The following is a 15,843-nucleotide window of genomic DNA, read 5'->3' as shown; positions in this document are numbered from 1 at the left end:
GTGCGCATGAAAATGTGTACTTTTCATTTTCAAAAAATGTGCCACCGCTTTAAGTCTTAGATCGTGTCTGGTGTTACTATATAGGGCCTCTACGTCTAGGCTAGCCAAAATTGTGTGATCTGACACAGTAATTCCATTTAACTTACAAACCATGTCTGTAAGGTCTTTCAAGAATGAGGGAAGAGCACCTACAAACGGAATCAATAATTCATTAATGTATTGACTGCATCCTTGTTTTAGATTATTGCAACCAGTCACGATGGGCCTACCAGGTATAGGGTTGACTTGCTTGTGCACCTTAGGTAGTGCATAAAATGTTGCAACAACTGGATTTGGGTTGAACAACACTATACCATACTCCTCTTCAGTAATAAATCCCTCAGATAAAGCCCCATAAAGCAATTCTTGTAACTCATGCAGGTAACTTCTAGTAGGGTTACCTGATAATAATTCATAGGTTTTCCTATCATTAAGTAGCCGATTCACCAATGGGATACAAACCTTAAAACATGTAATTTAAATCATTACAAATGCATTGCAGTACTGCTTTCCAACCTACCGTAAACCGACATGTTACTATTATGTTGTAATATTTAGAAAATAAAAATCTTTTCATCAACATAACATGACACAGAACTGTGTAAGGACTAGTTTATTGTGTGGGGATCTGTAGTTTTGGTACCATTCATTTTGGTAGTTTTTTTTTTTTTTTTTTTCAACTAGTTTTACCAGTGTTGCCCAGCCTTCCTACCTAAACCTTGTATTATAGAAAATGAAAAACCTCCAGTCCTGGCACTTCTCCCAAGGATACCAGTTTATTGATAAGAATAAAATTACATGCAGTATTCAACGTGTTTTGGGCCCGTACTGAGCCCTTTCTCAAGATGTGCATGATGCAAATGATAAAAGTACATTACATGCTTAAATAAATACTCTGTAAATGCTGCCGGGTCAAACCGAAAGCCTGGGAACCTAGTACACTCTGGCTTACAGCTTTATAGTGGATGTACTAAAATGGTGCAGCTAACCCATAATGTAACTAAAATGTATACAGCTATGTAGTTGTAGTATATACTATAACTAGTTATAAAATTATTAGACACACAACATTAAAAGTAATAAAGTCACTAAACAGGGCAATGGTGATGGTTATAGATTGTTTCCAATTGTGTATAATAAAAACAGAACTAAAATATGTTCTGCTAGCGAGTCAGAGAGAACGATTTTTATTTTATTATCACACCTAAATAGATGGTGTGAAGGAAGTCAGCTTGTTATATGTTTTTATATACTCTTATATTCTCCTTTTATATTTTATACCCCTTCTTGTATATCATCAGCCATGTTGTCTATAATCCACCATTTTGTCTATATTTCAGTATGAGCTAAGCCTGAACTTTACTAGCAATTATAGCCAGGAAGCTTATATTCAAGCTTACAATTGCTGACCTTACAGGAAGCCTCAAGGCTATCTAGTTTGAAGCCTCACATATATCCTGCTTCTTCCTAAGATGGGACATCTGTTGAAATTGCATATAATCTGGCAGTGTGCCATTTTTGTTGTATGCCTATAAGAATCTTGTTTATGTAGTAAAACATCATAAGACTGTGTATAAAGCATGTTGTCTCTGTGTCATTACTCTTCTCTTAGGCCTGATCAATTACAGTATAACTTCCAATTTGGCCTCAAACAACATATTCGAAGGAATCCATTGGAGGTGATGATTTGGTAAATCTTAGGGATGCACTGAAAAGGGAAATTTTGGGCCTAAACCGAAACCGAAAATTTTAGCTGTGCTTGTCCGAAAACCAAAATTGAAAATGCATTGCCCCGCCCACTTTTTTCAATATACAGTAGTCTTTGTAAAATTGTATTATCAGAATTTTTTTAGTTCCTGAAGTGCTGTACTTGAAGGTACGGGGTGGCTATAGAAGGTACTGGCCAGGCTTGGAGCCATAGCACTGCCACTTACATTGACACCAGGACACACTATAGGGGTACACATATCTGATTGGTTGCTATGGGCAACTACTCCTTTTCCTCCTCAGCACGTTCCGATAAATCTCCCCCTTATAGCTTCAAAAGAAAAATCAGTATGCTTAAAATGTTCTCTTCTGACTCCTATAACTTTCTTATTTTTTCAAATGTTTAAATTTTTTCTAATTTCAAATTTTTTGTGCTTTATTTTTTTATGATCTGTATTTTTTATCATCAGTACCATTTTTATTTTGATGGGGACATTGTGGATTACTTTTTTTCTTTCTGCTACATTAACCCCTTAACCACTCAGGACGTAAATGTACGTCCTGGTGAGGTGGTACTTAAAGGGTAGCTCCCACCATCCTATTTTTATTTTTTTTTGCTAGCCCGTTCCCCCCCCCCCCCCACCCCCGCTACGGCATTAGCCCGTTTATATGCACGCTATCTGATCCTGGCAAAGCTGAGCGTTACATAGCTATTTGCAAATTGCTTGTATCGGCACCCTGCTCCATATCGCTTTCATATGCACGATATCTGATCCCGGCAAAGCTGTGTGGAGGGCCATTAATGCAGAATGCTGCTTCTTTTACCTAAAGAGTAGTGTAGGAATTGAATGTGCCTGTCCCCCGGCTTATTCCGATGGGCTCTTGGAAGGTAAACAGCATTTAATATAGAGTAAAATATGTGAAAATATATATAGAAGGTAGGGAATTGGTTGTATTAATAATGGTGGTAATAATGAAAGGCGTGCATAAAATGTAATAAGATTAAATAAATAAATAAGAATAAAGTGGGACTCAATTATAGACCAAGGCATAATTACAACATATATAATGTTACAGCATATAAAATTACAGCATATAAAATATATAATATGAAAAAAAATAGGCTGAAGATATTAATATGAAACTTGGCACACGTTACTTATATGTCAACAACAAACATAGGATAGGTAATGTAACCCATACCCACCCCTATTTGAAAGAGTCAGGGTTTTTGTTTAAAGTCTCATACAAGTCTATAGGAAATATATGTTTGCATAACTTCCAAACAGCAGGAGATATTTCCATAACACTTGGTCACGTTACTTATAGGTCCACTAAAAATTATAGGATAGTTAATTTAACCCTAACCAACCCTCATTTGCGAGGGTCGTGGGTTTCCGTTTAAAGTCCAATGCAAATCTATGGGAAATGTATGTTACACCAGAACTTCCGTACGGCTGGAGATATTTCGATAAAACTTGGTCACATGTTAGTTACTTATATGTCAAATAAAGATATATAAAATAGTAAAATGAATCGTAACCTACCCCCACATATGTGAAGCATGGGGTTTTTGTTTCAAGTCCCACGCAAGTATATAGGACTTCTGGTACAATACACCACAAGCTCCACTCTGCATCTCCTGCTGAGTGCGTCAGTCCGGCTGGCAAGCCACACCCTCCCCACATTCCATGCCTCATCTTGCAAAGAAACACCCAACCTTTAAGCAACACCCCTTTTATTTTCAGCTTACAATATCTTCATCACAACTCCGCTCCACCTGAGGACAGGATATGAGGTTTAGAAATGGGGACGGGATATGGGGTCCGAATATGGGGTCGAGATATGAGGACAAAAAATGAGGACAGGATAGGAGGTCGGAATATGAGAAGGGGATTTGGGGTCGGCATATGAAGTCCATATGGGGTCCGTATTTAAAAAGGGGTACTCCAGTGGAAAATATTTTTTTTTAAATCAACTGGTGCCAGAAAGTTGAACACACTTGTAAATTACTTATATTAAAAAATCTTTACCCTTCCAGTACTTTTAAGCCGCTGTATGCTTCAGAGGAAATTCTTTTCTTTTTGAATTTCTTTTTTGTCTTGTCCACAGTGCTCTCTGCTGACACCTGATGCCCGTATCAGGAACTTTCCAGAGCAGCATAGGTTTGCTATGGGGATTTTCTCCTGCTCTGGACAGTTCCCGATACGGCCATCAGGTGTCAGCGTTAACGAATATGTTTATTTTATTATTATTTGTCTTTACACTATAGTCCCCAGGGGAGACTATTTTTTGCAATCTTTAGATTGCAGATACTGATCAATGCTATTTGTATGCTTAAGGTCAGACCAGAGAAGAAGACCCAATGATGACAGCAGAAGGCAGGTTTCTCTACCTGTGCCTTCGGTGGGAGCACAGGGCAGGGGTTCCCTCTGTCGACGCTCTTTTTTGTGGTAACAGTGGAGCCCCTCTCCATTGTTATTCGAAAGGACTCAGCAATTACTGGCATCATGCTGGTATGTAGAGAGAATAAAATAGGGCTTTATGCCGATGATATGACTTTGTTTCATGATGATGCTCGTACCACCTTGCCTTGTGTGATTCCGGTTATTGACAGCTTTGGTACCTTGTCAGGTCTCCGGATTAAGTGGACCAATCGGCCTTTCTTCCTCTTTGCCCTTCCAGTTAGCCAGAAATGGCCTGCGGCCTCCAGGTGGTTATAATCTATACCGATCTGACTAGAGACCTTCCGTTTAACGTTATGCCATTGCTTATTTTGGTGAAGGAGAAGTTGAAACTCTGGAGTTCCCTTCCTCTATCTGTCCCTGGTCAGATCGAATGATTATTCTCCCGAAAGGCCTTTAGGTCTTAAAAGATGGAAGTCACTCCACAGTCTCTTACCATCATTTATTTAGGGGAATTCTAGGTCTAAACTTATCAGTGCTGCAGCGCTTGAAGGACCAGGTGGACAACGCCCTACCAGATATTCTGGCGTATTATTTGGCAAGTCAGCTACGACTTTGAATTGGGAAGTGGCTCCCCCATCACCCAAGATCTGAGCATCATCTCGCTCACTATATCCTAGAGACCAATCATAAAGCGTGGCTGGAGACCCCATTAACAGGTGGTCATCACCTTTTTCTGATACATCATTTGGCCCTACTGGTGTGGAGAACAGATCAATCTCTACACTCCTACACAGATGTCACATCTGATCTGCCCCTCTGGGACAATGCTAACTTCCCAAACATTACTGTAGACATAGATCTTCCATTCTGAAAAGTGCATGGTGTGCTCATGGTACAGTCTGTGTTCTCCAACAATGTTCGTAAATCTTTCTCCTAAATGCAGGAAGATAATGGTCTGCCCTTACCTCAACCCGGGACTATGATTTTGTAATATCCCCTTATAGGATTGCTCCTTTCCCAGGGGCCTAAAGGTCTTCTCTCTGCCCTGTACAGACATCTAAGTGTTACTAAGCACTTTCAGGTACCCCTGTTAGCTAAGGTGTATTGTAAGTTCCACATACCTTCTACATCAGAGGAGGATTGGCAGGAGGTAATATCCTCCCATAATATGGTTTTCCCCCCTCCCAACAACAAGATAATACAACTCTACATAATACATGGCTGTTATCTCACTCCGGTTAGACTATGCTGTATGGGTACATTGACTGTTGATACGTGTCATAGGTGTTACTCCCCGAAAGCAGACTTTTAGCATCTCATTTGAAGTCGTCTGTATATATCTTTTAGGGAGGATGTTGTGGTGTTTTTATCCTCCATTAACATCTATGCCAGTGCCTCTGACACCTCTGCAGTGTCTTTGGGGTCCTAGATGAAGAAACATGGCCACACCACATGTTTGTGGGCGAAACATTGTAATTGCACTGAAACCAGTGGGCATACGGTGGATGGAACCCCACTAACCTTTTTTGTTCAGCAGGCATCCCGACACATCGCCGAGGAGGGTCCCTCACATGTGACCCAATGACCCGAAAAAGGAGGGTGATCTGTGGTATAATATACACCAATCATCCTCCGTACTGTCCTGTTTTTTTTTTTTTTTTTTTTTTTTTTTTTTTTTTTTTTTTTTGCTGTTCTGGCACCCTGGGGACTTGCTAAATGCAACATGCCCCCCAAAAACCATTTCAGCAAAATTCTGTTTCAAAAAGCCACATTTTGCTCCTTCTCTTCTGAGCATTGTAGTGCGCCAGCAGAGCACTTTACGTTGACATATGGGGTATTTCCATACTTCAATACATAGGTGATGATAGTATTATAAGTGATAGACAGCATGGGTTTAGTAAAGATAGAAGAACTTAATTTTAAGGTTGAAAATACACACTGCACACCTTGTTAATTTTAGGACACGTACATGCTGGCATTATATTGAGGGGCATATAACAAGGGGGCACATGATGGGGGCAATATATGTGAGGGGCACAGCACATAGGGCATTATATGAGAGAGGCACATGACAAGGGGCCCCCCTGTCATGTGCCCCTCACATACAATGTCTCCCTGTCATGTGCCCCTCACATATAATGCCCCCGTCATGTGCCCTCCACTTATAATGCCCCCTGCTATGTTTCCCTCACAATAAATGTCCCCTTTTATATGCCACTAAGATTTCATAAGCACTGTGTACTATACAGTGCGCCCCTGAGGTTTTTTCTACAGCTTTCTTACTTGCACTGTGTATGGGTGTTTAATTCAATTCTTTTTCTGCTAATGCACACACACATTCAGACACACACATTTACTCAGTCACACACACACACTCACACTCTACTGCAGCATCTTATAAAAATGAAGATTAGCTAGCCCAGCAAACAGCTTACTGTTTGGGCACTGTGCGAGCCGCAGGGACGTGAGCTCGCTGCGCCGGCGCAATGTTGTGATGTCATTGCACCGCTCTGCTGTGGATCGCGTCCCTGCAGCTCAAATTCTGTAAACTATGAGCAAGCAGCGTGTGAAAGGTGGGTTAATGGTGGAGCGGAAGCTGAGTACAGGGATGGGGGCAGCAATCTCGAGGGGGGATTGCCCCTCCCCCTTGATCAGCCACTGTTCCCTCCATTACTGTGCATTATGCCGGCACCCCACCCTCCCCTCTACATTACTATTCCTCATGAAAGCGGAACCTACCCATAAACCGGATCCAAAAACATCTTGGGGAGGGGGGGGCTTCACTACTGTTTATGTGCCAGCTAGTGCTGCGCTGTCTTTCTTCCTGACGTAAACTCCAGCCTCAGCGCAGCAACGCAAGACTCCGCCCACCAATGTAACAAAATGCGGCCTCAAAATTAAACAAAAAGCCTACGGATATTTATGGTGCGACGTAGCAGGTTTTTAAAATTTTTACATTTCTGAGGAGGGTGGATGGATTGTTGCGGGATAGTTGGAGTGCAGCTATTTAGTGCCAGTCAGGGTGTCACCCGATCCAGTAAGCCCCCCCCCCCCCCCCCCCCGTGTCACTCTCTAGCATCGCTACTGGTAATAAAGGGTTGATGAAGAACTTCGGCCATTAACATAAGGGAAAACTTTTCGGTTTAAAAAAATGTTTTTGTAAGCGGGTTTCCCGGTTTTTGTGCAATTTCTCTATCAAGGTCGTGCAACTATTTGATAAATAGTAAGTTAAAAAAAATTGTCTTATAAAAGCCATACGTTTGAAAAGAATGATAAATCTCCTTCATAGTGTTTTTGGATTTTGCTAAAGTGTTTGATACTGTCCCTGACAGCCGTCTGATAGGCAAGTTAAAGTAAAACTGTCAGCCAGTTCACACACTAAACCCAATATACTGGGCGATAGTGTGAGTGAACAGGAGTCCATACAGGGCTCATTTTTTGTGTGTGCCCTGGGCGCTGAGTACTCCACCGCTAATGTTGGGTTTTCAGTCTTCTCAGTGGCGCTTTGAAGGCGGGTCCTCCTTTGAAGGCGGGTCTCGCTTTGGGTCCTGGAGGAAGGGGGTCTAAGCCCGCCCCCGTTGCTTGCATATTAATTTTCTTTAATCCCACGTCCTAGTGACATGGAGTCACATGCCCCTTGAGCACAGCGCTCTGTGACTCCATGTCACTAGGATTGAAGAAAATGAATATGCAAACAACGGGGGCGGGCCCTTCCTCTGGGACCCAAAGCGTGATGGACTGCGGGGCCTTCAAAAGCACCACTGAGAAGACCGAAAACGCAACTTTAGCGGGGGAGTATTTAGCGACCAGGGCATTCAAAAAAAGTGACCCCTTTATGGACTCCCAGTTCACCCACACTATCACCCAGTATATTGGCTTTAGTGTGGGTAAACTAGCTGACCATTTTCCTTTAAGGTCTTTGGGTTTGGAAATTTTAGTTTGTAACTGGATTGAAAACTGATGGAATGGTGGTCAATAATTCCTACTCTGATTGGTCTCCGGTAATTAGTGGGGAACCCCAAGGTTCAGTACTGGGCCTGCTTGTTTAATTTATTTATTAATGATATAGAGGATAGGATTAACAGCTCTTTTTCTATCGTTGCAGATGACACCAAACTTTGTAGCATGGTACAGTCTATGGAAGATGACTTGGACAGACAGTGTGTGTGCTTGGTACTAGCATCTGGGTACAAAAAAACCTGCATGCATCGTATGTCTTGGGGGGGGGGGGGTTAAACTAGGAGAGTCACTGGTAGAGAAGGATCTGGGTGTACTTGTAGATCATAGGCTACAGAATAGCATGCAATGTCAGGCAGTTGCTTCTAAGGCTACCGGGATATTGTCATGAATCAAAAGGGACTCAAGGGGCAGGGACATAGTACTACCACTTTATAAAGCATTGGTATGGCCTCACTAGGAATATGCTGTTCAGTTTTGGGCACCAAAAACCCAGACATTCCGGAGCTGGAAAGGGTACAGAGACATGCAACTAAACTAATAAAGGGCGTGAAACATCTTAGCTATAAGAAAATATTAAAAGAATTGCATTTGTTTAGTCTTGAGAAAAGACCTTGAATGGTAAGTATATAAATGGCCCTTACAAAAAAAATTATGCGGAAAACCGATCCAGGTCAGAAGGACAGTGGGCATTCCCTCAGTCTGGCAGAAATAGAGAATCACATCCCTTCCCCTCCATCCAACCATACCCCTTTTCCCTTTAATTCCATGGTTGAACTTGATGGACATGTGTCTTTTTTCAACAGTGCTCACTATGAGGGGCATTTATAAAAACTGAACTTGCTTTTAGTTCAGTTCAGATGAAAAAAGTAGCAGGGAAAGTGGCGGTTGTGCGCCAAATTTACCAGCCGGCACACAGACTTTGATAAATGCCCACTCAACTGCTCTAGTTAAATGTGGCAGAGCAGTGGCGGGTTGTGGGACAATTCTATAAAAAAGTCGCATGGACCTTAATACAATTGTCGCATAGAGTGATATAGAGCAGGGTTGAATGGCCCTGTGATTTCTTCTAAATCTGGTCAATGCAACTTTTTTGAGACTTTTCACTGAAAATTTGCATATGATAAATTAGTGACCATTAGTGGTCATAAAATAATAAACAGTCTAAATGAAATGTTACAAGAAAAGTTGCACGGGACCAGCCTGCGACTTTTACTGTGACAAATTTAGAAAAAAAAGCTGTCTAAACAGCTTGAGAAATTCCCATCTATGTAGGTATCTTGCCTCTGGCAGGGTGCAACAGTAGTTCTATCACTGCAGAAACCGAGGCCATCAGACGGCTCCTGGTTGCCACGATAACAGATTGAAACCCAGGGTTATGCTGCAGTGAGCCAATCAATGGCACGAAGAGACTAGAATGCAACTTCTAAGCACCTAGATGCTGCAGTTGTTAATGACGAGAGCATCTAAGGGGTTAAATGACCAAGATTGGAGGTAACTGATAGCAGCCACAGCCTACCGTATATGGAGCAGGGTCAGCTCCCCAGCTCACTCCATACTTCCCAGTGTCCATCTACTGTGCATGCATGGTGAATAACCCCAGATAGAGGACTTAAAACATGCCATACCCTGATTGTTCAAATATTGCACATGTAATGCCAACGGTATCTCCCAATGACAGTCTGATTTAAGAATTTGGTCCTGGTCACAGGCTGCCTGCTCTCCTTACTTACTCTATTCCTCTGGTCCCAGTCAGCACTCAGTTTCCTTCCAAGCTGTGGACTGCTCTGTGTTGAACCGCAGCTGATGTGTTGCAGCACTTCCGCATCAGTCCTAAAGCAGATAGCTGCATGCTACATTCAATATCCATTGCACCCATTCCTTAATCTTCCCTCACCTAGGCAGCATGTTTATAATAGGGTTCTTTTCAGCATCCCATGCCGGAGCTCTCTTGGATCCTAGCGAAGGTGTGCTTTTCAGTATCTGCCATATTGTGTTTCTTGACCCAGGGCTCAAGTCCAGCAGGAACTTGTGGGAACCAAGTTCCTACACTTTTTCCACAGCAGGGACACCCTTCCCATCAGGAGAGTCCTGCAGGACAAGCCATTATGTGGAAGAGTTCCCACATTTTTTTTTTCCAGGACTTGACCCCTCCTGTACTGTACTACTGTTGCCAAACCGAACCTTTACCGCCTTCCTCAACCACTTGCTAGGTTCAACAACTCTTCCTGCCATATCTTTGGGTACGATCAAGCTTGCTTACTAGACTCATTGTCTGATCCCCTTTCTGTCCGCTGGGCGAACTGCCACACATACTGGGACCATGTTTGTGGAGCAGCCTGTGCCCTCTAGCAGCAGAAGTCTAGCTTTCACATTCTGGAGCGGGATAAAGGGTAACGACTCAGACAGCACTTACATTCCACTCTTGGGCATGGCCCAAAGCCAAACAGGCTCTCTCTCTATCCTAGGAGTCTTGTCAGAATTCGCTCTTTTTTTCTGAAATCCTGCTCCAACTTATACAAACATATAAATCACAGTTCAGGTTCTCTTCCTTGATCACATTCTGCAGCAGAAATCCCTTGACAGTAAAATTTTTAGCACCTGTGCACAATGTGTCATTTAGAACACTTGAATCTCCTTCAGTAATTGCTCTGCCAAAAAGTGAACACTTAAACAACACAATGTAACTCCAAGTCAATCACACTTCTGTGAAATCACACTGTCCACTCAGGAAGCAACAATGACAATCAATTTCCCATGCTGTTGTGCAAATGGAACAGACAACAGGTGGAAATTATAGGCAATTAGCAAGACACCCCCAATAAAGGAGTGGTTCTGCAGGTGGTGACCACATACCACTTATCAGTTCCTATGCTTCCTGGCTGATGTTTTGATCACTTTTGAATGCTGGCGGTGCTTTCACTCTAGTGGTAACATGGGACGGAGTATACAACCCACACAAGTGGCTCAGGTAGTGCAGCTCATCCAGGATGGCACATCAATGCGAGCTGTGGCAAGAAGGTTTGCTGTGTCAGCGTAGTGTCCATAGCATGGAGGCGCTACCAGGAGACAGGCCAGTACATCAGGAGACGTGGAGGAGGCCATAGGAGGGCAACAACCCAACAGCAGGACTGCTACCTCCGCCTTTGTGCAAGGAGGAGCAGGGCACTGCCAGAGCCCTACAAAATGACCTCCAGCAGGCCACAAATGTGCATGTGTCCACTCAAACGGTCAGAAACAGACTCCATGAGGGTGGAATGAGGGCCCGACGTCCACAGGTCGTGGTTGTGCTTACAGCCCAACATCGTTCAGGACGTTTGGCATTTGCCAGAGAACACAAAGATTGGCAAATTCTTACTGGCACCTTGTGCTCTTCACAGATGAAAGCAGGTTCCCACTGCGCACATGTGACAGACGACACAGAGTCTGGAGATGCCGTGGACAACATTCTGCTGCCTGCAACCTCCTCCTGCATGACAGGTTTGGCGGTGGGTCAGTAATGGTGTGGGGTGGCAATTCTTTGGGGGCTGCACAGCCCTCCATGTGCTTGCCAGAGGTAGCCTGACTGCCATTAGGTACTGAGATGAGATCCTCAGACCCCTTTGTGAGACCATATGCTGGTACGGTTGGCCCTGGGTTCCTCCTAATGCAAGACAATGCTAGACCTCATGTGGCTGGAGTGTGTCAGCAGTTCCTGCAAGAGGAAGGCATTAATGCTATGGACTGGCTCGCCCATTCCCCAGACCTAAATCCGATTGAGCACATCTGGGACATTATGTCTCACTCCATCCACCAACAGACTGTTGCACAACAGACTGTCCAATAGTTGGCGGATGTTTTAGTCCAGGTCTGGGAGGCCATCCCTCAGGAGACCATCCGCCACCTCATCAGGAGCATGCACAGCCATTGTAGGGAGGTCATACAGGCACGTGGAGGCCACACAGACACTACTGAGCCTCATGTTTACTTGTTTTAAGAACATTACATCAAAGTGGGATCAGCCTGTAGTGTGGTTTTCGATGATTTTGTGTGTGACTCCATATCCAGACCTCCATGGGTTGATAAATTTCATTTGCATCGATAATTTTTGTGTGATTTTGTTGTCAGCACATTAAACTATGTAAAAACAAAAGTATTTCATATGATTAGTTCATTCATTCAGATCTAGGATGTGTTATCCTAGTGTTCCTTTTATTTTTTTGAGCAGTGTATAAGGCCATGTTAACACTGTAGAATTTTTAGCAGACTGTCCACCCGGATTTCTAGAAGACATTCTGAAAACGGTGGGCACCAGAAGAACTTGCCGGTGCTGGGACCATTCTTAAATGCGCCATCTCCATAGAAGGCAATGTATTTCCATGCAGATTCTGCAGAACGAACTCTCGTCAATTCTTTCTGTGGAGGCAGAATCTGGATTTCTGTGGCAGATCTTTCTGCCATAAAAATTCCGCCATGTTTGCACAGTGCAGCAAAAACCCTATGAAAAAAAATTTCCGCCAGATTTCAACATGTGAACACAGCCTAAGGGCCCATGCACACTACTGAAAGTCAGCTGATCAGAACCGCCTAAAATCTGAGATAATTTTGGACGGAATTTAGAGATGAAAAGAACCCCTGCAATACAATAAAGTAATCTGGAATGGAACATTCGTAGTATGCACTAAGCAACAGAATCCCACTGAGATGGAATTCTGCTTCAAGCTGAATTCATTAAGAGTTAACTCCATGCGGAATATCTGTAGTGTGCATGGAAACTATGGTTGAGCGGTTTCTTCGGGAACCAAGGAGCAGATGCAAAAGCACCTTCTGCAATATAGCTAGTATTCACCTTTGACTGAGGACATTTCCATGCATTATAAAATATATCAGCTATGTTGAAGCAAATAAAGTTACATCTTACTGTAAAACCACTTTCATCTTGTGCATTTATATCAGCACCATGGGCAACCAGTAGTGTAACAACTTGGGTGTGGCCTTTACTTGCAGCGAGCATAACTGCAGTCATTTTCTTCCTGCAAACAAGATTAGAACATAAATTAAAATAGACACTGCAAAAACATTTATTTTTATCTTTCATATTTCAAATGCAGAAAATCCAAATACTGGCATTGTTATAACCAAACAGTTTTTTTAATGCATATTAGGTAAAGGTAGGAAGTTTTGAATCCTTCACTGGGTCACTGTTTAATAGACATGTGTATCAAAATGTGACCCAAGCCAAACCTTACTTAAGAGCAACCACTTAAAAACGGGGAAAAAAATAATTGTTATAGGTGGGAGTGTACACAGGAGTTAAAGCTGCTTCATTACAATGCATTGTCAAGTAAGGTGCTGTAAGACATGAAACAATTGCAGCCCCTATGTACGCTACCCACTTTCCTGTTTGTAACAAGTTACTGTGAATAAAGAAATAAGTCAAAGGCATATTCCAGTGGAGTGCTGCAGATTTTCTTCTTTGTACTATTACTTTGTAAGAGCTTTGGAGAACCTGCCACCATCAGATAGCACAGTTATCTTTTATATTCCTACAGAAACCAGAGCTAGGAAGTGAAAATTAATCTTTGTTGGAATCTGACTACTGCTATCATATATAATGCACACCATATAAACATGGAACATACATCTATTGCACAATATAAAATTATAATACACACTAGACTTTATGGAATGCAGCACTTGGCCCCTTCAAGGTAGGCTAGGTAGAGTAAGGACCCCTCGCTTGTGCCTTTTCCCTCTGCAAAACATCTTATGTGACCAGATAAGTATATCCCCTTAGTTAGAATATTAATATTCTGCGACTCCACGTCGTAGTGATGTGAGTCGCATGTCACGTGAGCGCTGCCCACTGTCTGTAGAGTGCATGTGCAGGCAGTTTACATACAGCTCTCACATGACTGCTTTCAGCAGTCAGAGCTCAGGACATGAGAGCTGTATGTAAACTGCCGGCGAATGTGCTCTACCGACAGAGCGCAGTGCTCTTGTGAAATGCGACTCTCCTATCTAGGATATGGAATCGCAGAATATGAATATGCTAACTAAGGAGGCGGCTGATTGAGAAGATGGAAAGCAGGGACGGCCAGCCGGCGGGGCCCCGCGCCCGACTCCCTGAATTCAGAAGGGGAACTTCGCAAGCCAATATTTCGGGGACCACAGTACTGATTTTATTGAAATAGAAGACGCTCCTATTATACTTTATAATCTCTTTTTACTAACTCAGCAGCAAAAGAATATGTAAATATTACAGAAAAATCTTGAAAACGTAAAGCATGGCATAGCCAAACATGCTACCATGCAATGACCGCCAATCAGGATACAAAGTGAGATATATTAGTGACAGTTGCACAAAGAAGAAAAAGAGGCTACCACTGTAATGTCCTACACACCCAAAAATAATGATAGTAGAATAAAGAAATATTATAATCAATTCACGTTTATTAGTTACACATACAAAATACAGGCTTAAAATCACATAAGAGATGTCCTCCAAGGGAAACACCAAGACAAACACTGGAGGGGGCCAGACGCTCTCCCTTCTGGAGCATGGATAGCAACAATACAAAAAATACACACAAAAACAACATGTATATAAATGACCATGGGTCAGGAATTGCTATTCATGTAAACAAGTATCTCTGCAATAACAAACACACTCATTGCTAGATAATCCCCCAGCTGCCTATTAATATGGAAGGTAAATGTTAATGGATAAAATGGTAAGCAGCAGATACTAGCAGAGTGGAAATAAAGTGCATCCAAATATGGAGAAAATCCTGATCCCAAATGGCAAATCACAGATGATGGCAAACGGTTTTATAAAAAGTCCATGCTCCACCAGACCCCACACGTTCCGTTGCTAGGAGCAACTTCCTCAGGGTAGACTGGGGGAGATATTAGTGACAGTTGGTATCATCACTTCCTTCTTTTGCTACTCAGCAGTACTAACTGATTCGTAAAATTTTCTCTTCATTATTTTTTGATATTTGTATTTTAATTTCATCTCTCTCTCTCTCTCTATATCTATCTATCTATCTATCTATCTATCTATCTATCTATCTATCTATATATATGTATATATGTACACTTGTTTCATGAAAAATATATATTACTTATTTGTCCTTCAATAAAGGTTTTTTCTTTTCCTCTATTTAATCTCATTTGTGGTCGTTGCTACATGACTGATATGCGTACAACCCTAATACTAACCTAACAACCAACTGTAACCAATAACCTAATCGACCTCAACTAAGCAGTCTGAAGTGTGCCATAACTGCGGCGTAAAGAATATGCCTGGAAAAGAGGGCATACCCTGTGGTAAGTGTGATGGAATGAAAAGAAGGGGGGGCGGGTGGGAGCGAAGAACCCACTGCGTCAATGAAGGGGGGAGAGCCGTGGGTTTTATGGTCATCCCGCTCCTCCCACAATTACAGGCCAGCTGCGCAGGCCTTTCCATTTGTGGTCGTTGCTACATGACTGATATGCGTACAACCCTAATACTAACCTAACAACCAACTGTAACCAATAACCTAATCGACCTCAACTAAGCAGTCTGAAGTGTGCCATAACTGCGGCGTAAAGAATATGCCTGGAAAAGAGGGCAAAACCCGGATTTAAACAAACATTTGTTTATTGCAGATTACAACACAAGAGACTGGAATGCGCTAGCCATTTCTTTGCGAGGGTTAGGGAAATACTGCATGTAGCATCCGCATTTCCAACATCCTAATTTCATGAT

General features: G+C 42.5%; 1 protein-coding gene across 4 annotated transcripts in view; it reads right to left on the bottom strand.

The window, feature by feature from the left end:
- ASZ1 (ankyrin repeat, SAM and basic leucine zipper domain containing 1) overlaps nucleotides 1-15,843 on the bottom strand; it is a 323,240-nt gene that overhangs the window by 193,028 nt on the left and 114,369 nt on the right. For all 4 annotated transcript variants that reach the window (XM_056573848.1, XM_056573849.1, XM_056573846.1 and 1 more), the window contains exon 5: nucleotides 13,012-13,123. In XM_056573848.1, coding sequence (XP_056429823.1) covers nucleotides 13,012-13,123 — 112 coding nt within the window. The remainder of the gene's footprint in view (nucleotides 1-13,011; nucleotides 13,124-15,843) is intronic.

Source organism: Hyla sarda, chromosome 4 (assembly GCF_029499605.1).
Source record: "Hyla sarda isolate aHylSar1 chromosome 4, aHylSar1.hap1, whole genome shotgun sequence".
Taxonomy (NCBI): Eukaryota; Metazoa; Chordata; class Amphibia; order Anura; family Hylidae; genus Hyla; species Hyla sarda.
Note: the sequence above shows the minus strand (reverse complement) of the source record. Positions and strands in the feature narration are given on the sequence as shown.